General features: G+C 50.1%; 1 protein-coding gene across 4 annotated transcripts; it reads left to right on the top strand.

Moving 5' to 3' along the window:
- Positions 1-154: 154 nt before the first annotated feature.
- RCC1L (RCC1 like) lies at positions 155-26,916 on the top strand. 4 transcript variants are annotated; one of them, XM_038539051.1, is made up of 11 exons: positions 155-514; positions 4,394-4,523; positions 6,022-6,150; positions 7,060-7,126; positions 7,975-8,026; positions 8,814-8,898; positions 13,355-13,536; positions 17,324-17,411; positions 18,290-18,463; positions 20,944-21,029; positions 26,108-26,533. In XM_038539051.1, exons 1-11 carry the CDS (start codon positions 188-190, stop codon positions 26,183-26,185), a joined length of 1,398 nt encoding a protein of 465 aa, XP_038394979.1. In that variant the 5' UTR covers positions 155-187; the 3' UTR covers positions 26,186-26,533. The 4 variants fall into 4 exon arrangements, with proteins under 4 accessions (XP_038394979.1, XP_038394978.1, XP_038394977.1 ...); XM_038539050.1 differs by lacking the exon at positions 26,108-26,533 and adding an exon at positions 21,164-21,649; XM_038539049.1 differs by lacking the exon at positions 13,355-13,536 and having other exon boundaries at positions 26,108-26,916.
- The last annotated feature ends 1,083 nt before the right edge of the window (positions 26,917-27,999 follow it).

Genomic DNA, 27,999 nt, shown 5'->3' with positions numbered 1-27,999 from the left:
GGGCGCAGCGCTCCGGCCCCGGCCCCGCCCCCCGCCGCCGGCCCCGCCCCCTCCCAGCCATTGGCGGCCCTCCGCGCCTTTGCCTTCAGCCAGGGGTCCACGTGACCTCGGGCTCTTCCGCCGGGCTGTGGGGTCAGAGGTCACCAAGATGGCGGCGCCCGGGAGGCGCTGAGGCGTGGGGCGCAGCATGGCGGTGGCGGCGCTGGAGGCCGGGGCTCGGCTGGGCCGGCTGCTGAGCGGGCCGGGGTCCGGCCCAGCGCTGAGAGCGGGGCGAGGGCACGGGACGGCGGCCGGGCGCTCGCGGAGCCGGCGCGAGGCGGACGCGCCCGTGTTCCAGTATGTGGGCGAGCGGGCGGCCCGCGCCGACCGCGTCTTCGTGTGGGGCTTCAGCTTCTCGGGGGCGCTGGGCGTGCCCACCTTCGTGCTGCCCCGCGCCGGGCCCGAGCGGCGCGCCGGCTCGCGTCCGCCCCGCAGGATCCAGCCGGTGCCCTACCGCCTGGAGCTGGACCAGAAGGTGCGGGCTGCGCGGCGCCCCCCGGCCTCCGCCGCCGCCCCCCAGGCGGGGCGAGGCTCCCTGCGAGCCGCTGCGACGCCGCGTGGCCGGGCGCCGGGGAGGGGGACCCTGCGGCGGCTGCGGGCCGCGGCGGGAGCGCGTTAGGGCGCACTCTAGTTTCTAAGCGGTTCCAGAATAGACTTTTTTTTTTTTTTTTTTTTTAAGATTTTACTTATTTATTCATGAGCGACAGACACAGGCAGAGGGAGAAGCAGGCTCCGTGCCGGGAGCCCGACGCGGGTCTCGATCCCGGGTCTCCGGGGTCACGCCCTGGGCCTAGGGCAGGCGCTGACCGCCGAGCCACCCCGGAGGCTAGAGGCTTGGTTTGGAGGCCGGCTCGCGGCCAGCCCGGGGCAGTGTGCCCTCCAGGTGTGCTGGAGGCATGTGAGCTGCCTCCCGCCTGGGCCGTCTGGGCCGCCTGGGCCGCCTCCTTCTGTTGGCCCATTACCTGCCCCAGCCCCTCTCCGCCACCGTCCACCGTCCACCGTCCACCGGAGGCAGCCGCAGCGTTCCGCATTAGCCGCCGAGGATCTTCGACAAACATCCCTGGGGGAAAAGGCTGTTTGCACTGGGTGGTATCTAGGTCAGCTCAGATAAAGAGAGCCTTGTGCATGGGGGCTCCCGGGGACCCACCAGGCGGCTCAGATGAGAACGCCCTGGGAATGGAGCTTTGAAGTTGCTGCGGTCCCTTTCTGCCTCTTCAGGGGCTGCCGGACTGCGGGTTTGCGCCGCGTTGCGAGCTTCTCAGGACAGAACGGGTCAGGTTGAGATGCTGCAAAGCTTGCTGTTCCTGCAGCCGCTTTTCTTGAGTAAACATTCCCTAGATGGCTTTAAGTCTTTGGCTAATTTCCAGGGTTCTGAAAAAATGGATTCTGACGTTCTCCAGTGTGCTTGTTGCTCCATTTTCACTGATGCCATGTCCTTTTATTTCTCTTATTTTTTTATTTATGCCAGTCCATGTCCTTTTATTTCTTTTATTTTTTTATTTTTAAGATTTTATTTTTTCATGAGAGACGCAGAGGCAAAGACATAGGCAGAGACAGAAACAGGCTCCCTGTGGGGAGCCGGATTCGGGCAGGACTTGATCTCGGAGCCACCCAGGAGTCCCCAGTCCATGTCCTTTTAACATAATTATCGATGTGGTTGGATCACATCAACCATCTTGCTCTTTATTATTTTTTTAAAGCTTTTATTTATTCGTAAGAGACACAGAGAGGCAGAGACACAGGCAGAGGGAGAAGCAGGCACCCTATGAGGAGCCCAATGCGGGACTTGATCCCAGGACCCTGGGGTCACGACCTGAGCCAAAGGCAGATGCTCACCACTGAGCCATCCAGGCATCCCTAAACAGGGTTTTATTTTATTTTATTTTATTTTATTTTATTTTATTTTATTTTATTTTATTTTATTTTTAACATGGTTTTAAAGTATACTTTGAACAACAGTTTATTGAAGTCTTTGATAAATCCAATGTCCGGGTCCCATTAGTGTCAGTTTCTTTTGGCTGCTTTTGTCCCTTCAGTGTAGGTCTTTGCATGTCTTCTACTTTTTGGTTGAAAACTGGACATTTTGGTGATGTTTTGTAATAACTTTGGATTCTGATATTCTTCCCTTGAGGTTTTGTTTTGCCCCCGCACCCCCTTTTTAAGATTTTATTTATTTTAGGGGAGGAGAGAAAGAGCACGGGCAGGGAGGTATGGTAGAGGGAGAAGCAGACTCCTTGCTGAGCAGGGAGCTCTATGTGGGGCTGGGTCCCGGGACTCTGGGATCATGACCTGTGCTGAAGGCAGCCACTTAAGTGACAGAGCCACCCAAGCACCCCCCACCCTTTTATTTATTTATTTTTTCAGTAACTTTTTGGACTTCAAGTATACAGTCTTCCCTGCTGTGCATGGCTACTGATACCTTTGTTCCAGTTATTGATTTGTCTCTCTGCCCCCTCCTTTTCAGCCTCGCTTCTTGAGTGTTGCTTCCTAGCGTATACCTTTGTGGTCAGCCAATGATTTGGGCAGAGATTGTGCTCAGACACTTTAAGCCTTCAAGGTTTCTACCTTCTACCTTTGATTCTGTGTATAGGTCAGGGACCACATTCAAATATCAGGCTGTTCTCAAGTCTGCCTCAGCTTTACTTGGGATTGGATCCTCAGCTTTCCCTCGTTTACTTGCAGAGTTTCCCAGTCAACTGTGGATGTGTGGAAAGCCTTCTGTGGCAGTTTCACTTCTAAGATCGTTCCATTGCACTTTTGACTGGTCTGCCTCTCCTCTTGCCCTGATCAGGATAGTAACCTCAGATGGCCAAGTTGTGAATTTTCCTTGTTTCTCACTGGGTTCACTACTGAGCATGAGTTTTCACTTTCTACCCCAAAGTGAGTGTGTCCTTACTGGCAACAAAGTTGATGGTTTTCATGGTCAACCCTGCCCTTTTAAAACTAGTGTGCTGATTGAGCTGGAGTAGACGGAGGACCCCAGATGGGAAGTCTGCAGATTCCTGCTGTTGTTACCTGAAGTTCTTTCATCTTCCTCCTCCTCTTCTTCTGTTGTTACCTGAAGTTGTTCTCCTCCTCCTCCTCTGCTTCCTCCTTCTTTTGTTACCTGGAGTTCTTGATGCTGCTGAAGTTCGTTTCCTTCCTTCCTTCCTTCCTTCCTTCCTTCCTTAATGCCGTCCTTTGCATGTTTTGTTTTTTTTTTTGCTTTTCTGGCGTGTTTTTTTCTTTTTGGCTTTCTTTCTTTCTTTCTTTCTTTCTTTCTTTCTTTTCTCTTTTCTTTTCTTTCTTTCTTTTCTTTCTTCTTTATTTTTTCATGAGAGACACAGAAAGAAAGAAGCAGAGACACAGGCAGAGGGAGAAGCAGGCTCCGTGCAGGGAGCCCGATGCGGGACTCCATCCTGGGACTCCAGGATCACGCCCTGGGCCAAAGGCAGATGCTCAACCGCTGAGCCACCCATGTGTCTCTCTTCTTTCTTTTTTTCTTTTCTTTTCTTTTCTTTTCTTTACTTCTTTCTTTTCTTTCTTTTTCTTTCTTTCTCTCTCTCTCTTTCTTCTTTCTTTCTTTCTTTCTTCCTTCCTTCCTTCCTTCCTTCCTTCCTTCCTTCCTTCCTTTCTTTCCTTTCTTTCCTTTCTTTCCTTTCTTCTTTTTCTTTCTCCAAGTAATCTCTACACTCAATGTAGTGTGCAAGCTCATGACACCAAGATCAAGAGTTGCATGCTTTTCTGACTCAGCCAGCCAGGCACCCCCCCTATTACCTGAAGTTCTAGCAGTCTTTCACAAATAAACATTTCTCAATTTGTTTATTCATTATTTTACTATTATTCTTTTTTAAAGATTGTATTTATTTATTCATGAGAGACCCAGAGACAGAGAGAGGCAGAGACATAGGCAGAGGGAGAAGCAGGCTCCATGCAGATAGCCTGATGTGGGACTTGATCTGGGACTCCAGGATGACACCCTGGGCCGAAGGCAGGACTAAACTGCTAAGCCACCCAGGCATCCCACATTTCTCAATTTATTTGCCTTTGATTTCTTGATCCCTGAAAAGGTTTTTGTTTTTTACAATTTTGTCCAGTTTTTTTTTTTTTTTTTTTTTAAGATTTTCTTTATTAGAGAGTGCACAAGTGGTAGGGAGGGGCAAAGAGAGAGGGAGGAGTAAACACCCCATTGAGTGTGGTGCCTGACTCAGGGCTCAATCCCAGGACTCTGAGATCATGACCTAACCTGAGGGCAGACGGTTAATTGACAGCTACATATAATACTATATGTTCTTTGAGCAAACAACCTGTCATTTATTGTGGAAAAAACTTGATATCACAAATCAGTTCATGCTTTATTGGAATTCTTTTTCAGATTTCATCTGCTGCCTGTGGCTATGGATTCACATTGCTCTCTTCTAAAACTAAAGATGTGACGAAAGTTTGGGGTATGGGGCTCAACAAAGATTCCCAGCTTGGATTTCATAGGAGCCACAAAGATAAAAGTGAGTGTTCTCATCTTGGCTTCTCTGTGCTGTGATTGGTCTGAGAGAGCTCCCTTTTGTTTTCAAGAATATTGATGACATAAACCAGACTGGCACAACACAGTAGATGGAGTCTTACATGGATGTTATTTGAAACTATCTGGACTAGACTGTTGTGTTTTTGTTTTTGTTTTATAAAGATTTTATTTATTTATTCATGAGAGACACAGGGAGAGAGAGAGAGAGGCAGAGACACAGACAGAGGGAGAAGCAGGCTCCATGCAGGGAGCCCAACGTGGGACTTGATCCCCGGTCTCCAGGATCACACCCCAGGCTGCAGGCAGGACTAAACGGCTGCGCCACCAGGGCTGCCCTGGACTAGATTGTCAGCTTCTTTGGTAATAACACTGAATCTTTAGGCAAAAGAGCCTTTACTGATAAGTAAAGGTGTTCCTGTTATTGTGCCTGGTGTATACATTTTTAAAAAAATTTTTATTTATTTATTTGAAAGAGAAAGAGAGAGAGTATGTGCAGAGGGAGAGGGGGAGGGAGAGAGAATCCTAAGCAAACTCTGCAGTGATAGTGGAGCCCGATGTGAGGCTTGATCTCAGGACTCTGAGGTCATGATCGGACCCAAAATCAAGAGTTGGATGCTTAACGGTCCAAGCCACCCAGGCCCCTTGCCTGATTTATAAATTAAACTTTATCATTGATATGTATGCATAGGAAAAAACATGGTACATATGGGGTTTGGTCCTATCCATAGTTTCAGGCATCCACGGGGATCTTGGATGTATCCCACATGGATAAGGGGGGATGGCTGTATTGTCTGGATAAACATTTCATTTTTTTTCTTGTTCTCTCATTCATGTGCATACATTTTTGTACAGTTTTGGTCAGTGTGTATTTTCTGCCTTCTTTCACTTAATTTTATATTTAAATTCTTTTGTAAGTCAGCACTAAAGTCTGTTGTAAGACTCCACATTGCATTTATTATCTTTTTTTTAAAGATTATTTATTTATTCATGAAAGACACAGAGAGAGAGGCAGAGACACAGGCAGAGGGAGAAGCAGGCTCCTCACAGAGAGCCCGATGTGGGACTCGATCCCTTAACTCCAGGATCACACCCTGAGCCGAATGCAGACGCTAAACCACTGAGCCACCCAGGCGTCCTGTATACTTTTTTTTTTTTAAGATTTTATTTTATTTATTTGATAGGGTGAGCAGTGAGAGGGGTAGAGGGAGAGGGAGAAGCAGACTCCCCACTGAGCAGAGAGCCCTATGTGGGGCTTGACCCTTGGACCCTGGGATCATGACTCGAGCCAAAAGCAGCTGCTTAATAAACTGAGCCACCCGGGTTCCTCTGTTATAGCTTTTATTGGGAGCAGTTTAGGCATACATAGAAATGGACAGAGTTATGTAAAGCATGCCAGCTTCAGTTACCAACTGACTAATGTCAGGAGTGCTGTGGCTCTCCATCAGCATGACGCACTGTGAACCTGTTCACTCTTGTTTCAGCCCGGGGTTATGAGTATGTTCTGGAGCCCTCACCTGTCCCACTGCCTCTAGACAGACCCCAGGAGACACGGGTGCTGCAGGTCTCCTGCGGCAGAGCCCACTCTCTTATCCTGACAGACTGCGAAGGAGGTGAGTTGGCCTCTGCCAGGTTCATGGGGGAGTAGGGGAACCACTTTCTTGCCTTTGGGTCTAAACTGCTTCGTTTAATGGAACCACATGTAATTAGTTGAGGATGCCGGCATTTCCCGAGCAGGAAATGCTCGTTATATATGTTTCGTTATAAGTGAACCATACTGGTAGGATGGTTCAAGATCACCGTATTGGACAGATCCTGCCAGCTCTTTGATGTTCTCCACTCTCTGTGATTCTTAGAAAACCTCTAGTATTTATAAATGTGACAGTGCATACCGGGCCACCCTAGCAAGGCCTCCCACTTGCTTTGCTGTGAAGTCGCTGAGCTGGGCTGTGCGTGTAGACAGCTTTTTCTGTTGTACTAAAAAAGGAGTCTGTTTGCCAGCACTTCAACTGGTGGGCTTCCAGATTCCAGATAACACGGACTCTCTCTAGAGGAGCGATTATTTCTAGGCAAAGGCCAACTTGACTAAATGTTTCTAATTTCATTTTCTGGCTAAGCTTGCTTTGTGGGCAAAGGCAAAGGTGGTGTTCAGGAACTCTTTGAAGACCAGGTTTGGTGTGGAGGCCATGCTCTAGTGACAGATCCAGGGAGTAGGGGTGATGGGGCCCTCCCCAGGAGGTGCTTGCCTCTGAGCGCTGAATTCCTGAGAGGTGGAATGAGGGCCTGCGAGGGGAGGGGGAGGGAGAGGCAGAGGCAGAAGGGACAGTCAAGCGGCCAGATCCCCCAGCATGTCTGCGGGTGTGCTTGCAAAGGCTGAGGGGATGAGAGAAGGAAATCAGAAGTGCTTAGGGTGAGTGGTTGGACTAAGTGGTCTTTACACTTCCGAGAGCCCCTTGCAGTCCTCACACTCTGGGATCCCCAGAACCTGCAGAACTGATTTCCTTGGTTGTGTTCTTCTTTAGTCTTCAGCATGGGAAACAACGCTTACGGGCAATGTGGAAGAAATGTGGTCGAAAATGAAATTTACAGGTGAGTTCCCCAAAGGACTTCCCTAGATCGTGTTAAGCATTTAACATTTCCCGTGTGGTTACTGAGTGATAGACCCACTGAGCAGGAAGTGGCTAGCTTCCCCATGTTTGAGTGGGGTGGTGAGAAGTCACTGGAAAGCTGTGGAGGGTATTGCTTCATTGCAGGTTGAGCTCTGAGCATTAGCTCAGTGGAAGGGAGGGCAGACGGGCATTGCTTGTGGTGCATAGAACTTCTTTTGAATTAGTTTTTTATTTTACCAAATGGATTAACTTTAAAAATTCCTCTCTGTTTATTCTTATTTAGTCTTTTTTTTTTTTTTTCTTCAAGATTTTAAGTAATCTCTACCCTTAACATGGGGCTTGAACTCATGGCCCCAAGATCAAGAGTCACCTGCTGTACCCACTGAGCCAGCTAGGAACCCCTTATTTATTTTGGTCTTTAAAAAAACTCCCCTCTGCTTCCTCAAATTGGGTCTAAATACCACTCTCACCTCTGGCAGCATATTAAAATTACCAAAGTGGGGGGCACCTGGTTGGCCCAGTCTGGAAAACGTGTGACTCTTGATCTTGGGGTCGTGAGTTTGAGCCCCACATTGGGCGTGGAGCCTATTAAAAAAAAAATTACCAAAGAGGTTTGTTTTTTTTTTTTTTTTTTTTTTTTTAAGAGTTGTTTTGTTTTACTCTCCTGCCTCGGCTTACCTCTGCCTTATATTTGACCTTGAGACTTTCCCTAACTGTAACTGTGTGCATGTGGAGGCAGGACCACACAGTGCTTACCATGACCATATGTCTTTCTTCTCCCCAAATTCCACTCCATGCCCTAAACCCCCTCCCCCGCCCCCCCCACAGTGAAAGTCACAAAGTCAATAGAATGCAGGACTTCGATGGACAGGTGGTCCAGGTAAGAGACGAGTGCTGAGAGCCCCACTCATCCAGCCCCTAGGGGTGCTTTTGCAGGAGTGAAAGGTGAGTGAAAGGTGGGGGCGGTGAGGGCACATTGGTTAGGGCAGTTATCTGAATTAATACACTATTTTTGTAAAAATTACTGCCTGTCTACTGTAGGTCAGGAGAGTATTGGTTCTCACTAAGTTATGGTGGTACAGAGTTTAATAAGGTTTGAGGGATGATACTCTAAGGGGGAGAGACCGGGTAAACTAGCTATGTGTGTGTGTCCCAGGCTGGCTATATCTTGCTCACTATTTCATTTCCATCCCTGGTGCTGACCCTGGCACGTAGAAGTACTTACAGTAAATACTTAAATGCATAAGCAGGTGCTTACAGGAAGGGCCCTGAAAGCACAGGAGAATTGTTAAGTCTCTCAGGGGTGGAATGGGAGGGAGAGAAGGCATCGTGGGAGAGGTGGCAGAGGCATATATTGGATAGACCAGGGCCAGAAAGGTTTTATGGCTGAAGGAGGGGGCAGCCTGAGAGCTTGGAAGGGTAGATGGTGAGCTAGTGACAAAGATTGGCTGCCAGTAGAGAGGCAGAGGAGGGGAATGGGGAAGAGAAAGCCTGATGGAGGAGGGGACTGGGCAAGAATAAGATGTGGAGGCCATGTGGGGCAGCTGCCTAGACCCAGCTGTCTTGCTGCTTGGGAGTGGTAGGGAATGTGGTGAGCTTTGGGTCCATCGACCAGGACACTGGGTTTCCAAGGATTTCTCCTCATCAGCCTCACCTCTGTCTGACAGGTGGTTTGTGGCCAGGACCATAGCTTGTTCCTGACGGACAAAGGAGAAGTCTACTCTTGTGGCTGGGGTGCTGATGGGCAAACAGGTAGAGGGACCTTTGACCCCTGGGTTGGTGCCCTAGGGAGGTGTGAGCTGGAGCGCTCCTGCGGACTAGCCCCCACCTTCCTTAGACTCTTCCTTCTCTTACCACACTAGTTAGTTTGTCCCGCCTTATTCCCTTCACCCCTCCTCCCATGGCCACCAACCCGTCCAGGGTTGGGTAGAAGATTACAGCCACCCCTCAACAAACAGATACACAAATGCCATCTAAAGGGAACTCGATTTTAACTCTTGAGGAGAATGTGATTAAGGGTGGGAGAAATGAGGGATAAGCTTTATTAACCTTGCTTATTTAATCCTTTTGTTTTTTGATATTTGTCTGAAGGGAAGGCCTTTAAATTTAAGATTAAAATTTTGAAAAAAAATTAAATTTTGTGTAGATCCTACATAATCTTGCCAGCACAGTGCATCACTTTTGTTTGCTGTTTTGCGTTTTCTTCTGGTTCTTGTTCATATGTATACATCTTTTATATTATAACATAGGTGTGATTTTATATGCTTGTTTTCTCTTTTAAATTTTGTTGGTATAGATTTCACAATTGGGTTTTTAATATTTGTATGATGCAGCATCAAGCTAATTTACCATAAGGTAAATTAATAATTATTTATCAAATAATTACTTAATCATTACCCTATTGCTCAGGAGGTATACTTTTTGGAGCCATGCGGAGGAATGGGAGGGCGACCACACATTGGTCATTGAAGAAATTATGACATTTATCACATATATGTACACTTTTTCTTTTTTGGGATTGTTGCCCTAGGATAAATGTCCAGGAGTGGGTCAAAAGATTAGAATATTTTTGTGTTTTCAGAATATATTGTTAACTTGCTTTCTAAGAGTTTTATCAGTTTGTACTGTCCTCAGCAATGTATGGAAGTACTATGGTAGCCATAACCTCTCTAGCAGCAAATATGGTCAATTTAAGTGTGCTAATTTCATCAGTGTACCACTTTTTTTCACGCTCATTTCTTTGGTACTGTAAAGCTGACTCTTCTTTTTATTTTTATTTTTATTTTATTTTTATTTTTTTTTTTAATTTTTATTTATTTATGATAGTCACAGAGAGAGAGAGAGAGAGAGAGGCAGAGACACAGGCAGAGGGAGAAGCAGGCTCCATGCACCGGGAGCCTGATGTGGGATTCGATCCCGGGTCTCCAGGATCGCGCCCTGGGCCAAAGGCAGGCGCCAAACCGCGGCGCCACCCAGGGATCCCTTCTTTTTATTTTTAAAATTGTGCTGTTGGTAATTTTTGAAGATCAGCTTTTTATAAAAATAAGAATATTGTTGATAGATGCATCCTGACAGCACAGAAATGAGGTTAAAAGTGCTAGTCCCACTTGATGGAGAAAACCATGGTTAACAGTTTTCTGTTGCCATTCCAGAAATGAGCTGTCATAGGTGACACTTCTCACCTCCCTGCCCTTGCCTGTCGGGCTTAGTGTCCAGTCACACAGGCCCCTGCAGTGGTTCCTAGAGCATGCCTCCTCTTGCAGCCACAGGGCCTTGGCACAAGCTGATCCTTGCCTGGAATGCCTGTCTCTGCTCTCCTTTTCATACTTTAGGCCTCATCTTGGGTGCCATCTCTTCTGTGAAGTCTTTCCTGGACATCCTTCCTAAAACGATTGTCTTCCTCCCATGCAGATTCTATCTTAGGATCTTGTTCCTTTCTTTCATAATCCTTCACGGTTTGAGTTTTTCTTTTTTAAATCTTATTATACGTGTATTACAGTATGCACAAAAGATGATATGTTGTCAGTACTCTTCAAATTGATCTACGAATTCAGTGCAATCCTGATCAAAATGTCAACTGCCTTATTTGCAGAAACGGACAAACTGATCCTGAAATTCTAATAGAATTGCCAGGGACCACAAATAGCCAAAAGATTTTGGAAACAAAGTTGGAGGACTTGCACTTTCTGATTTCAAAATTTATAGCAAGCTAAACTAATTGAAACATTGTGGTACTGGCATCAGGATAGACAGACCATTAGAATAGAATGGGGAGTCCAGAAGTAAACCTGTACATCTATGATCTGTTTTTTATTTATTTTTTATTTTTAAAGATTGATTTATTTGAGAGAGAGCGAGAGAGCATGGAAGGAGAGGCAGAGGCAGAGGTAAATCTCAAGTAGACTTGCTGCTGAGTGCAGAGCCCAATGTGGAGCTCAATCTCACGACCCTGAGATCAAAACCTGAGCTGAAGTCACGAGTTGGATGCTCAACCAACTGGGCCACCAGGCGCCCCTGAAATGCAGTTCGTTTTGTGTGTTGATTTTGTATCCTTCTTTGCTGAGTGCAGTTCATTCATTCTTGTAGCTGTACGACATTCTACCGCTGAATATACCTCTATGTATTCAGTTTCCCATCAATCGATATTTGGACGGTTTACAACTTTCTGTTATATGTCTAGCAGTGTTTCTCTGGCCAACTGTGTCTCCCGTTCACATGTTAGAACATGTTAGTGCTCTCATGAAGATGCTGTGAGTGGCAGGAGATTGTAGAATATGCTCCTGTATTCAAATGGTTGTTTTCCGAAACTGTTGCAACCAAGTGTCCCCTGGCTGCAAGGTGGTGTTCTCAGCCTGGCCAAGGCTTACTATTGTCCACTTCAAAGCTTTTGCCTGTCTCGTGAGTGGGAAATAGTATCTTACTAAGGTTTGAATTTGCATTTTCCTAATAACTGCTTGAGAGTGACCACCATCTTTTTATAAATTTACAGGCCAGTCTTGTTTTCTGTTTTCTGAAACACTCTGTTCTTTGCCCATTTGCTGACTTGTCTTTTTTCCTATTGATTTTTAAGGATTCTTTTATCTTGTACCTGTATTATTATTTTTTTTTTAAGATTTTATTTATTCATGAGAGAGGCAGAGACATAGGCAAAGGGAGAAGCAGGCTCCAGGCAGGGAGTCCGATGTGGGACTTGATCCCAGAACCCCAGGATCACGCCCCGAGCCAAAGGCAGATGCTCAACCACTGAGCCACTCAGGCGTCCCTTGTACCTGTATTCTTTGCAGTTCTAGTGCCGCATGTGTTTTCTCCCAGAGTTTGTCTTGACCTTTTGTCCGTTTGAGTTTTGAATTTTAACTGTTTTCTTCATTGCTTATTGCTTCCTTTTCAGATTTACCTGGGCATTTTCAATAGTCCCTTATTCCTGCTTTTATCTCTTTAAACATTGCCTACAGAGTTATTTTTTTAAAGTTTTGTATATTCTAATATCAGGGTCTGAAGTCTTGAGACTGTCAAGTGGTTGTTTGTTGGTTCAGTTTACTCTCTGACTCACGGGTATCCTTCCTTACGTGTTGAGTAACTTTTGACCATGAGCTCATATTTCATTGAATCCAACTTGTGGAAGTTCGAAGGGCCTAAACTGGAGACGCTTTCCTCCAGAGAGGATTCGGGTTTGCTTCTGCCTGTTGCTAAGGGGTGCTGCCAGTTGGACGTTGCTTTGGGTCCCTTTATAGAAGCACGGTGTAAAGCGAGAGTCTCTGGTGTGCATTCTGCCTTGGTCTGCTGCCTAGGGCTCACTCTCCATCACAGTGCTAATGGTGACATTTGTCCTGATATTCTCTGGCCAGTCCTGCCTTTTCCTCTGTTCACCGTCTGCCATGCCAGCATGCCAGTTTTGGTGTACTGTTATTTTGGGAGGTGATGTAGGGGGCTGGGGTGGGTTGGGCTCTTGGAGATTGCCTTTATTTTCTGGTAAGCCCAGCGGTGCTTTAGAGATTGCTTGTTGCAGTGTTCTATGTGTGTATTCTCCTAGGATCCACTGGCCTTATTTTGTAGGGCTGTTCTATCTGGCATAGGTTTCTAACTTGAATCAGACTTAGAAAGCCTCAGGGGTCTTACAAATAAATCATTCTTCCCGTTTCATCCTCCTCTGAGAGAGGGTGGAGAAGGAAGTTGTAGAGCAGCTGAGAAACAGATTAGCATTTCCTTTCTTTTTATTTTATTTTATTTTATTTATTTATTCATGAGAGAGACAGAGAGAGAGGCAAGAGACATAGGCAGAGGGAGAAGCAGGCTCCATGCAGGGAACCTGCTGCGGGACTCATTCCGGGGACTCCAAGATTACGACCTGAGTGGAAGGCAGACACTTAACTGCTGAGCCACCCAGGCGTCCCTAGATTAGCATTTTTTTTTTTTAAGATTTTATTTATTTATTCATGAGAGACACAGAGAGAGAGGCAGAGACACAGGCAGAGGGAGAAGCAGGCTCCATGCAGGGAGCCCAACGTGGGATTCAGTCCCGGGTCTCCAGGATCACACCCTGGGCTGAAGGGGGCGCTAAACCGCTGAGCCACCCGGGCTGCTCCTAGATTAGCATTTCCAAGATGATGTTGGTAAAGGGTTGAAAATTGTGCTTGGCACATAGTAAGTCTGTGTTAAGTATTTATTCCAGGAGTCCATAACTGGGAGTAACGCTTTGCCACCATGTCAGGTCTAGGTCACTACGATATCACCAGCGTGCCCACCAAGCTGGGCGGAGACCTGGCTGGAGTGAACGTTGTGCAGGTGGCCACCTATGGTGACTGCTGCCTGGCCGTGTCTGCTGAGGGTGGTCTCTTCGGTTGGGGGAACTCTGAGTATCTGCAGCTGGCCTCCGTCACTGACTCCACGCAGGTACGAGGTCACTTACCACCCGGGCTGGGAGCTTTGGAAATACAGAGTGGTATGGGCATGTATGAGAGCTTCTTCAGCAAAGTGTAGTGTAGGAAGTGCTGCTCAGGCCTGACCACCTGTAAGGCTGCCTCTTCTTGGCCATCTTATGGGAGTCAGGAAAGAAAGCTGGGGTCCAGAGCCATCATTATCAACTCTTTGATGTGATAGTCCTGGTTTAGAGCAGTCTGCTGGCTGTGCCTGTGTGCCCTGTCTCAGTCTAGAAGGGGTATGAGGTATGAGACAGTTTATGTAGTTCCCATGGTGGCACCATGTGCTTTCTATTGCAGTGTGACATATATGCCCAGTAAAGCATGCAGATCACCAGTGTGACATGAGGACACCTGTACCCCACCTACCCACCCAACCAGTAGGACACACAATACTTCAGAAGTCACTGCATGTGGCCTCTCTGGTCACCGCCCCTACCTTCTCACCAAAGGGAGCCACCATCAGTACAGCACAGCATGATTTTAAAGTTAAGGGGAATTGCAAATGAAAACAAAAAGTTGAGTTCACTGCATGATGAATCTCTATCTCTCACTTGTGTTCAACCATTACCAACTAATAAACCAGAGACATAATCCACCATTTTTGAGTGTAGAATTTAGTGGTTGTTAGTGTAGTTATGCAGGTTATGTAGGTTGTGGAGCTGTTCAATTCCACAAAATTTTCTTTACTCCCCATGTCCCACTCTCCCTAAAACAATCCCTACCCCTAACGGTCAGTTTTTGTTGCCATCTACCTCTCTCTCCTGGATTTTTTTTTTTTTAAGAGAGAGCATGCTCATGGAGGGGCAGAAGAAGAGGGAGTGAGAAAATCTTAAGCAGGCTCTGTGCTGAATGTGGAGCATGACACAGGGCTCAATCTCACAACCCTGAGATCATGACCTGAGCTGAAACCAAGAGTCAGACGCTCAACCAGTTGAGCCACCCAGGCACCCCTGCCCTGGGTTATTTTGTAGTAAATCCCAGATTATCATATTTTATCCATTAAAGTTTCCATATTGTGTCTTTAAAAGATAAGGGCTATTTAAAAAAATACACTTTATTCCTTAATACCATCAAACTTCTGACAACTTACAGAGCATTTAATATATATATACACACACACACACACATATATACACACATACATATACATATACATGTATATATATTTTTTAAAGATTTATTTCTTCATTTTAGGGAGTGAGAGCATGAATTGGAAGGGCAGAGGGAGAGAATCTCAAGCAGACTCCCTGCTGAGCTTAGTGTCCAATACAGGGCTTGCTCCATCCCAGGACCCTGAGATCATGACCTGAGCCGAAACCAAGAGTTGGCTGCTTAACTGACTGAGCTTCCCAGGCGCCCCTTAAATATGTTTTTTTTTTTTTAAAGATTGTATTTATTTATTCATGAGAGACACACAGAGAGAGAGAGAGAGAGAGAGAGAGAAAGGTAGAGACACAGGCAGAGGGAGAAGCAGGCTCCATGCAGGGAGCCTGACATGGGACTTGATCCCGGGTCTCTAGGATTACACCCTAAGCTGAAGGCTGCGCCAAACCGCTGAGCCACCTGGGCTGCCCTAAATATGTATTAATAAAGAGATCAGCCCTGAGGGGAAAAAAGGTCAGTGAAAAAGATGAGGAGAAGCATTCCCTGTGGTCCGTCACAGTGGCTAGAAGCTGTTAGAGGTATGGTTCTGAGCTTTCTAGTAGCCAAAGTAGAGAAGAAAACAGGCCCATTTAAATGATTCATTGTTTCTATAACATAACACAGTCGTTAGGGAAAACTGTGGTTCTTCCTGTTGCTCCCAGGTCCTGAGAAAAATATCTCCCCACTGCCTCCCTGTGGGGGACAGATCCAGTTTTGTGGCACTGTTACCACTGCATAACAAATGACCCGAAACTTAGTGGTTTAAACCAACACACATTTATTCTCTCTTAGTTGCTGTGGATCAGGAATCTAGGGGTGACTTCGCCGGGTTTTCTGACCCTGGTCCCTTGAAGGCTTAGAGTTCAGCAGCCGAAGGCTCCACTTCCAGGACCACCCCGGTGGTGGTTGGCAAGACACAGATCCTCCTGGATCGTTGGACCGGGGCCCCAGTTCCTCACTGTTGGCCAAGCCTGCCTTGGTTCCTGGTCCTGCTTCTCCCTGTGGCAGCTCCCAACATGGCACCTGGCTTCATCAGAGCAAGCCAAAGAGCAAGCAAGAGAAAGTGCCCATAGGACAGCAGCCAGCCTTTTATCATTTAATCTTGGCGGTGACCTCCCCTAGCTTTCACTGGCATTCTCCATGTGGGTGTGACTGGTGGGAGGTGGGGATCATGGGGACTGTCTTAGAAGCAGCCCAACATGGCCTTGTCTTGTGGGCGGCTGCAGTGGCCCTGTGCTAGAGCGTTTCTTGGCGCTTGCTGAAGGCGTTGGACCAGAGCACAGTCAGGTAAAGACGCTGTCTGACGGCCTCGCCTCCTCCAGGCATACGTTTTCTGGATCCGTGAGCCCCCTTATTCCTTAAAAGTCAGCTTAGGGACTGTTACCCTCCAGCTGTCCCCATTTGAAAGTGCATCTGTAAAGATTCATGGCTGTCACTGAAGCACTTAAAGTCTGCCTTTCCAGAGGGTTACTCCTCAGAGGTGCCAAGACCAAATCCCACTGGAAGGCTAAGTTGGCCACACTTCATCCTCCAAACCCTTGACACCTCAGGTCTTTCATTCTTGGCAGCAGATCTGGTCCATATACTATCAGATGAGGGTGCCCTCAGTTTCCCCACTCGGAGTCCTCCACCCTCCATTCCAGGCCCACTGCCTATTGTAGCATGGGGATGTCATCTTGTCCCCCAGAGATGTGATTCTCCTCCCTGCGCCTTGGGGCACATCTCCTCCCTCCTCAGAAGCCCTCCTCCATCTGCTGGGCCTTCTTCACCATAGCCTCAACGTCCCCTTCTCCACTGGCCCCTTCCCATCCGTCCTTACACCCAACCCATGTGGCCTCCGTCTGCAGAGGCCGTGTACGGGCTTCCTGGTCTCTACCCAGACTGTTCAGGGTCTGCACGTCTATATCCCCAGGCATTTCCACTTGACTGGCTCTGGGTGCAGTGAGCTCCTGTGTATCCCCCACATCTCGGTCCTCCACTGTGTCCTAGCCATCACATTACCTCTGGAAATCATGCCCCTCCTCTCTTACTACCTGTGCTCAGGGGAAAGACTGACTCCTTTTCCTGGCCTACGACGTCCTGCATGTCTGGTCTCTGTATCCCCCCTCATCCCTCTGCTTCATCCTCTCTGACCTTGTTCAGACCCCTGAAGGTGTCCTGCCTGCCCCGTTCCCTGTGTATGTGCCAGCTCCGCTCCTTGGACTGGCCCCTCTCCCCTTGCCTGGTTATCCCTGCTTATCCTCCAGGCCCCAGGATAAAATGAAACCTTCGGGGTCTTTCCCTGACGCTCCTCCCTGCAAACTAAACCAGGTTGCGCGACATTCATTCTCAGAGACCCTGGACTCTCCTTCATTACACTTGGCCCAGATTACTTTTGTGTGAATTTTGGCGGGCCCCTTACCTCTAACACTAGACCCCGCTTAAGAGAGGGATCAGGTTACCCTTCCCTGTTGTATTCCCAGTACCTGGTTAGATGTTTAGCCTATCTTGGGCGTTCAGGAGGTACTTGTAGATTGAACCAATGACCTGGGACTTGATCTGCTTTGTACATAAGACCGACCATTTCCGACTTCTCACTGGCTTGTCTTCTAACTGCGGCTCTGGTTTTGATTCAGGTGAATGTCCCTCGGTGCCTACCCTTCTCAGGAGTGGGGAAGGTGAAGCAGGCCGCGTGTGGCGGTACAGGCTGTGCTGTGTTAAATGGTGAGACCCTCCTGCGGGCATCTGAGTGGGAAGCTGTAGGTGGGTCCGACGTGGGCCGGCTCAGTGTCCCCTGGACTCATGGCTGGGGACCCCATCCTGAGGGAGGGAAGGGGAGGGTGGCTGTGGGAAGACCTAGTTAGACTGGACTCTGCATAGACGGTGAGGGTGACCTTGACAGAAGGATACTAGCCATGATTCCAAAGTAGACGAATAAACAGAACTTGGTCATTCTCACGTCTGAATAATAGCAGACCTCCGGAGTGGAGAACCAGCTCCTTCCTCTGTTTCCCTTAGCCTGGACCAGAGAGTCAGCCCTGCCTTCCCCAGGGAGGCTGTGCCAGGAAACAAAATATAGAGAGAAGAGCCGTAGGGTCTGGATACTGAGGCCCTTGCCCCTGGGATTAAATGTCTGGCACCGCTGAGGAGCATAAAACCTTCTATGACCAAAATAATCGTTTCCGAGACTTTTAGGAATCTTGCCAGAGGCTGGTTGTGTACTTGACTGGCTCTCCTGATCAGTGTGAAAGAAAGAACATCCGTGTAGGAAAAACCTCCCTTCTGGCCTCTCCTGTACTCCCCGGGCCTCTGGGGGATGATGACCTGGACCCATCCTGGTTACCCTCCAGCTGTGGGAAGTTTGTGTCCTGAGATTGGGAGCTGGCTAGACACCCATCACCAGCAAGAATTGGAAAGAGGAGGGAAGAAACATTATTTTAGATCTCCGTCCCTATGTTCTTGCCAAGCAAGAGGGGGAAAAAACAACAACAAAAAAACCATCTATGTGGAGATAAGGCATGTTGGTGGTGCAGTCAGGATTTCCAGTGAGGGCGGGCTGCACTGGGTTTGACCCACTGACCGCCGTGTTTGCTGTCATGCAGGAGAAGGACATGTTTTCGTCTGGGGCTACGGGATTCTTGGGAAAGGCCCAAACCTTGTGGAAACTGCATTTCCAGAGGTGATCCCACCCACTCTCTTTGGCCTGACGGAGTTCAACCCGGGAGTCCACGTTTCTCATATTTGGTGTGGTCTCAGCCACTTTGCTGCCCTGACCAGTAAGTGACCAGTGCAGCTCCGGAGGCTGGCAGAGCTGAGCCGAGCTTAGCTGGCAGCCCCATGCTGTGCTCTCCCTTCTCTGTGTGGATAATTCAAGAGTGGGGCTAAGCCACAAGTTGCTTGGCTTGAGGTAGGATGATGTGTGCCTTCTCATCATCCCGGAGTTGTGTGTTTTTGGTTCATTGGGTTCGTGGTCAGGATAACATTAAAGGAGGTTTTCTCCAGAGGACGCCAGTTGGTGGTAGGAGTGGGGACCGTCAAGCATGGCAGGCTGGCGGAAGCCAGCAGAGGTCTGGCGAATCCACGGTGGGTAACCAGGAGGTGGATGTGTGTGGTGGCTAGAGGCAGGTCTGGAAGCCCGTCCTGTGGTTTCATGGAGGCTAGTCTGCCTGAGTCCTCCAGAGGGATCTGAGGTGGGGCCCAGATGGAGCTTTTTGCAAAGGTTTGCCAAATTACAAAGTCGTAAAATGTCCCGTGACTTGGTGGACCTCTAGCTGGTGTGCTTTTCTCCATCATGGCTTTGGAGAAACAGACCCCCACCACCCCCCAAGTGAGTGTCATTGGTTCAGTTTGGCTCTCCAGCTGACCTGGATAGTCAGACTGCACTAAATTAATTTCACGTGATCCTCAAGTAAATTCGCGGTTTCCTTGCGATTAGAAAATCTTTTTGTCTTATGGAAAGGAAACATCTGGCCTGGGATGGTGAGTTTGGGTCGTCCAGAGTCACAGGAGTCTTTTTAAACCACTTTGCTTGAGCCAAGAAGAATCCGTGTGGCCGGATTCTAGAGGTAACAAAGATGTATTTTCTGTTTCTTTTTTTATTTTCTTTTAAAGATTTTATGTATTTACTCATGAGAGACAGAGAGAGAGAGAGAAAGAGAGAGAGAGGCAGAGTCACAGGCAGAGGGAGAAGCAGGCTTCATGCAGGGAGCCCAACGTGGGACTCGATCCCGGGTCTCCAGGATCATGTCCTGGACTGAAGGTGGCGCCAAACCGCTGGGCCACCCGAGCTGCCAAAGATGTGTTTTCTAAGACATCTCCAGGCTTAAACTATGTGCACAGTCATTTGCTTGGAAATCCGTGCAGAGTGTTCAATGAGGGTGGACTGTTTTCTGTTTGCTGTCAGGTCGTGTGGCTGTTGTGGGTCATGTTGAAGTGAATTCCCTGTCTAGATTTTCCCTAAGACCCAGTGGCCACCCTCCCCATGCCGGTCACTGTCCCTTAGTAGGTGGAGCATCAGAGCTTGGGCTTCTGGCCCATCTGTGGGGCTAGCATTTGCATCTGGCCAGCTGGGGGTTGGTGTTGGTTGGTTTACCCTGTGGTCTGCTAACATTGAGGGGAGCCAGACTGAATTGTTCTGTTGAACACATAAAATTTGAGGGTGGAGGACCAAAGAGGCTGTGAGATCAGAGGACTTCAACAGCTTGTAACAAGAGGATTCCTTGTTTAATTAACAGCCCATATTATTGTACTCCTGGCTTTTCTTCTCTTCTCCATGACTAAAGCCTTCTGCTAGAAATGGGGCCTCTGTGCCAAGGAGCGCCCCATGCTGGTGTGGATGGAAATCTGTGGTGAAGTCTGGGCTGTGGGAGGTGCCCTGCCAGGGCTGGGGGGTCCATCCTGCAGGTTGGTGTTCCCAGGGACCCCCTAGGTTCTGTCATGCTGTTGTCTACGGCACCCGGGCTATCTTTCTCCTTCATGGCACTTTTTACAATTTGAAAACACTCATTTTTACGGTGAGGTTTGCTCATTTGTTTAGGTCTTACTCTTCGGCTAGCTGCAGCCCTGTGAGGACAGGAACTGTGCATGTTCAGTCACTGCCCTGTCCCAGCTTCTAGCACACAGTGGTGCTGGTCACCATGTGTCTCTTGACCAAATGGTCCCGAGATACGGAAACCTGGACAAGGAATGACGGATCGTCCTGTGTCTCACTCTGTCAGGGCATGACCCAGGTTCAAGGGGGCTCAGCTCTCAGGATTTGAGGAGGGGGTGTGCATAAGGGGTACGCAGAGCAGGCTGTGTGCAGGAGCTGCCTGGCCCCAGAGCTCCACACATATGCCAGTCCCCAGTGTGACGGATGCAGCGTGCATCTGGGCTTGGCTGTGTTTTGGTATGGGAATGGTATACTTTTCCATTCAAAGGAAACCACTAATGCCTGGTAGGAATTGAAACTTTTTTTTTTTTAAGATTTTAAAAATGTGTTTATTCATGAGAGACACAGAAAGAAGCAGAGACATAGGCAGAGGGAGAAGCAGGCTCCCTGTGGGGAGCCTGATGTGGGACTTGATCACAGGACCCCGGGATCACACCTGTGCTGAAGGCAGATGCTCAGTCACTGAGCCACCCAGGTGTCCCTAGAAATTGAAACTTATGTTGGGCCCTGTTTGTCCCTGGTTCTAGAAAGCCTGTTCTCATGACCCTCCCGGAGACTCGCTCTTGGCCTAGCCTCAACCAAACTACCTTTTTCTTTTCTTTGCAGGCAAAGGAGAGCTGTTTGTGTGGGGCAAGAACATCCGAGGGTGCCTTGGCATTGGTCGCCTAGAAGACCAGTATTTCCCATGGAGGGTAAGCCTGCGCAGGGTGGGCATGAGGGCACACCCATGGCTTGAGGCTCCCCCAGTGTGCAGCTGGGCCAGTGCCAGGGCCCTGGGAACAGCTCCCTCTCTCAGGTCTCGGCTGCCCCCTCTTCTTCCCCGCAGCTTCAGGTGAGGTCCTGTCATGCTGAGGAGCCAGAGACAGTTCCTGGCACCAGTGTCTCAGGCTATACGGCTCATTGCCCTGAGCTCTGTCCCAAGGCCTGATGAGTGAGCAGCCTGCTGGAGGAAAGAGCAGCCAGGCCGAGGGTCCCAGTCCCTCAGTGCCCTAGAAGAAGCTTCATCAGAGGCTGTCCATGGACACGTGGAGCAGGAAAACAGAGGCATGCCAGCACCTCAGAGGAGCAGAGTGCAGGCTGGGGGCCATGAGGCCCCAAGACAGAGAGATCTGAAATGACAAAGTTGGTGTGCCAGGACCTGTTTATAGAGGCCCCTGTGGAGGAATGTTTTACAGCGAATTTAAAAGCAAGCAGGATGTTTAATATTTAGAGTGCCATACCACAGCCACCAAAGTAAAAAAAAATAAATAAATAAAAGCTTTCCTGAGGGGGAGGATGCAATTATACAAAAAAGGCTCATTTCAAAATTAAAGGGGGAAAAGGTTCTTTCCTAAATTGTAGTTTATCTTAGTGTTGTTTACTAAGTCCTCCTAAAAGAAAAAAAAGAACTACTCACATTTCTGAAAACGGCACATGTGTACATAGTGCAAACTGTGTGAGAGGCAGAGACACAGACAGAGGAAGAAGCAAGTGCCTCACAGGGAGCCTGATGCAGGACTCGATCTCGGGACTCCAGGCTTAGGATCACACTCTGAGCCAAAGGCAGAGGTGCAACCCATGGGCCACCCAGGTGTCCCAATACTTTTTTTTTTTTTTTAATTTTATTTGTTTATTCATGAGAGACACAAAATGAGAGGCAGAGATACAGGCAGAGGGAGAAGCAGGCTCCCTGTAGGGAGCCCAATGTGAGACCCGATCCCAGGACCCCGGGATCACACCCTGAGCCGAAGGCAGGCGCTCAACCACTGAGCCACCCAGGTGCCCCTACTGGTACTTTCTTATGTTTCCTTCTAGAAACTGTCTCTGTGTAGAGAGGTGCGTGCATGTGTGTATGCACAAATGTGTATATGCACATGTTTAGGTATCTTCCTTGAAGGTTGTATTTTAATATTTCAAAATTACGTAAAGCATTTTTTAAAAACCTTACATGAACATGCAAAAGCAGCGTCTATTTGGAATAAAATAAGGATTTGTCTGTGAAAAACCCACTGCAAAATGTTTGGAGGCACTTCAGTGTTTTGGGGGCTGTTTCCCTTGGCTGCGGACTCTCTTGGTTCCCTGTGACCTCAGCAGGCTCCGACCCCTTTGGAGGAGCTGGAGGCGCTGCTGCTTAAGAAAACAGGTCAGAATGGAGGCTTTGTATTTGTTGGAAGAGATGTGTATCAGAGCTGTGTGTAGGCTGGTTGGTGCTCGTCCGCTTGTATCCTGGGCCTGGGGTCCCCTTTAAGGGGTGAGGAACAGCTGCTCGGTGGATGCTGGGGGGCAGAGCAAGGACTGTGAGCGTTGACAACGTGGAGGTCCCACTTTTGTGGTAGCCCCTCACTTCTCGCCGAGGGGAAGCTGAGCAAGCGGCCCAGTGGCCAAGTTTTGGATGAGTGACCACTGTGAGGGGTGTGGGGGGCTCCCCACCTGCCTCCCTTTCCCCCAGACTAGAGTGAAGATCAGTCATGATTGTACTGTCCCATCGAAATGGCCGGGCATTGGTATCCGTTGTGGGGCTGGAAGTAGCAGGCACCCGAGGCCAAGGCCACTTGCCACTGGGGCCAGAGCCAGCTTACGGGAGCCCTCCTCCATGGACTTCTTACTCACCAAGCAGCCCTCTGGGAACGTTGCTCTCTGCACCCCTGCTGTCTGGGAGGGGACACCTCAGGCTGTTCCCCTGATGGCTGCTTTCTTGCCAAACCACTGTCCTCCCCCTGGAACATTTTTGCTGAGCCCTACATGCCTCTGGGGTTGGGAGGACTGGTGAAGGAGAGCACCTTCTGGGGTGATGCTGGGGGCCTGGCCCTGCCCACGTTCTGTGGGCCCGGACCTTCCAGCCTGGGCTCTGGGGAATGGCAGTGGCAGGAACCAGCCTTATGTGTAGCTCCTACAATAGCACTAACTTGTCATTCTCAGATGCACAGAGCCCAGGCTGCTCTGACAGTATGTAGGCCCAGGGAACATGTGCCACTGGACTCAAACCCGTCCTTCTAGAAGCTTTTCTGGAGGTTTTCCTGCTGCACACTGACACTCAGAGCTCAGAGACGGTCAGCGAGTCCTCGAGGCCACTCACCCAGTAAGAAGCAGGGCCCAGAGTCAGACTCACATGTGTCTGACTTTGAGACCTCACTGTGGTACCCTCCTCTGCGAGGGTCCGGAGCTGAACAACCAGGTCCCCAGCAGTGGGGAGAGGCGGGGACATACCGCCCAGGTTTATACAGGACCCTCTGGTCTACCCGGTGGCACTGCGGTGCGGGCATGGGGCAAGTGTTTGCATGGCCTTCCCGGAACATCACCCACTCAGAAATGCGCTCTTTCTAGATACCTCCACCCATCTGAGGAGTCAGCAGAGCCGTCGGCTGTGCCGGGTGCCTTGCTCTCGTCCTCAGGACAGCCTCCAGAGGCCCCGTCCCCCAGCCTGTGGCTCCGCAAATGGAAAGGGCTGCACCGTTTCAGGGCCATGCAGTGGGCAGGGCTGAGACCCGAACTCTCGGCTCCAGGTGCAGACTATGCGGTGCCCAGGCTGCAGACCCTCTGGCTGCCGGGCCTCTTCCCACACAGCCCTGGGTCCCAGGTGAAGTATCGGGGGCAATGGGTCTCTTGGTGCCACAAAGGAAGCTACAGATGCGGCCATATCGAGGAGCGGCCAGGGGCACTGATTCTGCGTTCCTTCTGGGTCCCCTGCCTTTGTGCCATGGGCGTTGTCATGAGGAGGGACATCCCTGAACAAATTCTGCTCACACTGGTCAGAGTTTGTAAAAGTCCTTCAGGCCAGACGTGGTTCAGTTTTTGGAATGGTTTCTCTTTGCAGTAACATAGTGTAAATTGGTTTAGGAGAAATGCTCCGTTTAACCTCCACGAGGGCACATCCAGCACATTGTCTTGGACTCCAGAGATGGTGAGAGGCCGAAGACCCTGCCTGCCAGGGGGAGCACCCCCAGGGGCTCAGAGGCCAGCCCCAGCCACCATCCTCCCTGTGAGCACGGCAAAGCACAGCAGGGCCAGGTGGTTACTCTGCTTGGGGCTCTAATGGGCAGAGCCCCCGGGGACAAGGACAAGGTAGCTCAAGTGCAGCAGTGTGGGTACGGATGAGTGGGGAGCGGGGCGCGCTGCCTGGGGAGGGTCAGTGTAACGCGCTCTGGTGGCCCCGCGAGGTTGCTAGGAGCTCACCTGGGCCCAGTCAGCACGGAGGCAGCGTGTTCTCTTCTGCTCCTGTGGTCAGCCTGGAACGCTTTCTGCACCTTCACGATGAGCGGGGGCACTGCTGCTTGTTTGTTCAGTGATCTCTGTATCGGTGTCGCTAAAGACGTTTGTTTAGGGAGGGAGGGGCAGGCCGCATGGCTTGGTCACTAGCATCCATTTGCCTGCCATCCAGGAGCCCTTAATGGACTCGTCTCCCCGCACCGAAGGTCCCAGGCTCGGGTCAGTGCTGCCGTCCGGGGCTTTCAGGCCAGGCCATCTGGATGAGGCCTCCCCCCCCTTAGCTCGGCAAACTCCACCGGCTGCCACAGATCCCCCTTCCAGCTGTCCTGCTGCCCAGCAGAGCACTGCCCCCGGGGGAGCGGGGGAGGGAGGCAGAACCCAGACCTGCTGGGGCGGAACAGCAGCACCGGGCAGGGGTCTGCTGACCATGCAGCGCAACAGCCCTGACTCGCAAGTTGCCACCTAAAAACACTCTTCTCACGTTTGCTGCTTTTGCATTGGGCACCTCTGGAAGGATAGTGGAAACTGGCTAAGAGTGGTTTCCAGTTCAGAGGGAAGGAGGGAATAAGGGGACAGGTGCTGACAGGCTGGGATTAAAGGTTAATATAGGGGAGCTCGGCCGGCTCTCAGTCGGCGGAGCATGAGATTCTTGATCTCGGGTTGTGAGTTCGAGCCCCATGTTGGCTGTAGATCTTACTTAAGAATAAAATCAGGAAAAAGAAAAGGGATTTAATGCCTTTTAATTCTTTTGTGCTGAATGTCATTTTATGATGTAGCCATGAGAGAGTCTTGCCTACTGAAAGTAATGATAATAATAGTATTAGAAGAAGAAGGGAAAGTGCCTCCCTTCTGAGAACTGGTTTGGCTCTGGGGACGTGGACATCCTTGAGTGTTGGCACAGCCGGAGTGGGATGGAGTGGCCGTTTCCAGGGGCAGCCTGGACACCAGTGAAAGTCCTTTACAAGGCCGGCGGGCCGGAGCTTCCACGTCGGCTGAGGGCTGCGTGTCACCTCGCGGGTTGGCCTCTCCTGTGGTGAAATGGTGGCAGCGTGGGTGGGGAGCCTGGGTAGGACTGCCAGCGTGGCCTGTGGCCCCCTCAGCGACAGTGGGGCTCCCTCCTCAAGGGAGCACGGTGTCTGGGAAGCAGCCGACCCAGAGCTGAGGCCAATGGCTGCCGTAGCTGAAGATGCTGGCCGGGGCCTCGTTCCCACAGGCCCTGGTTGCAGGGAGCAGGGGTTCGTGAGCCGTTCCAGGGAGCCATGGTGGTGACCCCTAGGAAAGGCCACTGCCCCTGGCTTGGGAGCAGGTGTTGACCTCTGGCAGAGTTGTGCTCAGCAGGGAGTAGCGTCTGTGGGACGTGCAAGTTCTAGCAGTGATGTCTGCCATTGGCTGGGTGGGACGCTGGAGTGCCCGGTCCACCCAAACAGATCTGCCAGCCACGTGGAAGCACCCCCGTTTCCGTGGGGGGAGCCGAGGTGACTTGACCCTCCCAGGAGGCGGAACAGGGTCAGGCCTGGGCTGGGCCTCCTCCAAGCCGTGCGCCCTCACCGTGTGCCCTCACCGTGTGCTGGGTCTCGTTTTGCAGGTGACGATGCCTGGGGAGCCTGTGGATGTGGCGTGTGGTGTGGACCACATGGTGACTCTGGCCAAGTCATTTGTCTGAAGCCTCGCCCAGCCCGCGGGAGCCCGGAACCCGGCCTCAGAACCACCGGGGCTGCTCAGCAGAGGCCCCTGCAGGGGCTCCCCGCCCTTGGTGAAGCAAGATGCTCTCTGCCATGCCCTGAGCAGGAAGATGCTGCAGGTCCGGGGACTCAGGCCCCTCTAGCCGAGGGTGAGACCCGCCGTTTTCATCGCAGGATGGCTGGCTGTCCTTGTCAGGCCTGGCAGCAGTGACAGGAGTCCTGGGCTGTGTGGCCCCAGCAGAACGAGGAACCTCCGCACGTCTCGGCCCTTCCAGGACCGTGTGACGGCTCCCCGTGGCCCATCGGACTCCGGAAGCTACTCTGAGGGAAGCCTGGCCATTTTGTTTGATCTTAAAGGTGGCCTCAGAATCGAGTGGCCGGGAGGGCGTCTGTAGGCCCCCAGCACGGCAGAGCTCAGGGTGGGAGTGCGGGCGGCTGCGTGGGCTGCGTGGGCTGCGTGGGCAGCGGGGCGAGCCCCGGCGCGGCTGCGGGAGCCAGGCTTCAGGCCCCCGCAGGAGTTAGAGCGAGGCCAGCCTCTCGTGACTGAGCACCCCCCGCGGAAGCTTGGCTGGAGGGCCAGCCTTGGAGGAGGGATTCAAACATTGTGGAAAACATGTGAGGTAGTAACATAAACTTGGCCTTTCATTTAAAAACATCTTTTAAAAATCTCTTTTGGAATAAAGTCTATTTTCTGCCTTTTTATTTTTAAGCACTCGAGAGTACTTTTTTTTTTTTATCTTACTTGATCATTTAGAGATTTGCTTGCAAAAACAAGGCTTTTGATAAAGAGGCAACTAGAAGCCAGTGACAAATACTTCAGAAGACAATCCTGCTTGACAACAATTTTTCTGAACAGAGTCTCCTCCCGTGGTTCAGTTGGGAGAAAATGATAGAAGTCTAAGAGTAACTGGTAATCCGGTCACCCACCTGAGATCTCCCTCCCTGGCTGCACCCCATCCTTTTATTCATTCGCTCAACAAACACTCTCTGCCCCCTGCGGGCCAGCTACTCCAACACAACCCACAAGCAAAATGGAGAATATGGTACATGGTTACGTGGGCTGTGGAGACAAAGCAGGGGAAGAGGAAGGGGTTGGCGGTGTGGGGGCTTTGCAGTTTAGAGTGCAACGGTTGGGGCGTTGCCACTCTTGATCTTGGGGTTGCAGTTTCAAGTCCCACATTGGGTGCAGGGATTACTTAAAATCTATAGGGGGCACCTGGGTGGCTCAGTTGGCGAAGCGTCTTGAATCTTGCTTTTGGCTCAGGTCCTGATCTTGGGGTCGTGGGATCAAGCCCCTCGGTGAGCATGAAGTCTGCGTGGGATTCTCTCCCCCTCTGCTCTCCCCCAACCCATGTTCTCTCTGAATAAATAAAATCGTAAAAACAGATAAAAATAAAAGCAGACCAGTCACTGAACAGAAGTCCTTGCTGTGACCTGAAGCCACAGGAACCAGCCAGGTTGCATTTGGGGGGAGAGGCCCTGGGACCCTTCTGGGCTCACACTACTTCCACTTCTCTGTGCAGAGCCGGTTCTTTAGCTTGACAGCAAAAATTTTCCATAAACTTGACAGATTGAAAATGATTTGTCATTTTCCTTCCTGAAACTCCCTGGGTCGTGTACCATGTGTCCCCAGTGGTGAAGAACAGAAATCTGTCCTCAGTGCAATCGGCATCTTCAAGCACCTACTGATTTATGGAGGGCGAGTGCCCCAGAAGATCAAGGTCATGCCTGGATTCCCCACCCAGCGGTGTTCAGGGGCAGGAAGTGGTGCTGGGGAGGGTCTCTGTTGAACGTA

This window comes from Canis lupus, chromosome 6, assembly GCF_011100685.1.
Source record: "Canis lupus familiaris isolate Mischka breed German Shepherd chromosome 6, alternate assembly UU_Cfam_GSD_1.0, whole genome shotgun sequence".
Classification (NCBI taxonomy): Eukaryota; Metazoa; Chordata; class Mammalia; order Carnivora; family Canidae; genus Canis; species Canis lupus.
Note: the sequence above shows the minus strand (reverse complement) of the source record. Positions and strands in the feature narration are given on the sequence as shown.

Coding starts and splice junctions, on each gene's coding strand:
- RCC1L (XM_038539049.1), top strand. CDS start 188: ATGGCGGTGGCGGCGCTGGAGGCCGGGGCTCGGCTGGGCCGGCTGCTG. Junction 515..4,393: donor GCCTGGAGCTGGACCAGAAG/GTGCGGGCTGCG, acceptor ATTCTTTTTCAG/ATTTCATCTGCTGCCTGTGG. Junction 8,899..17,323: donor GGGTGCTGATGGGCAAACAG/GTAGAGGGACCT, acceptor GTTTTGATTCAG/GTGAATGTCCCTCGGTGCCT.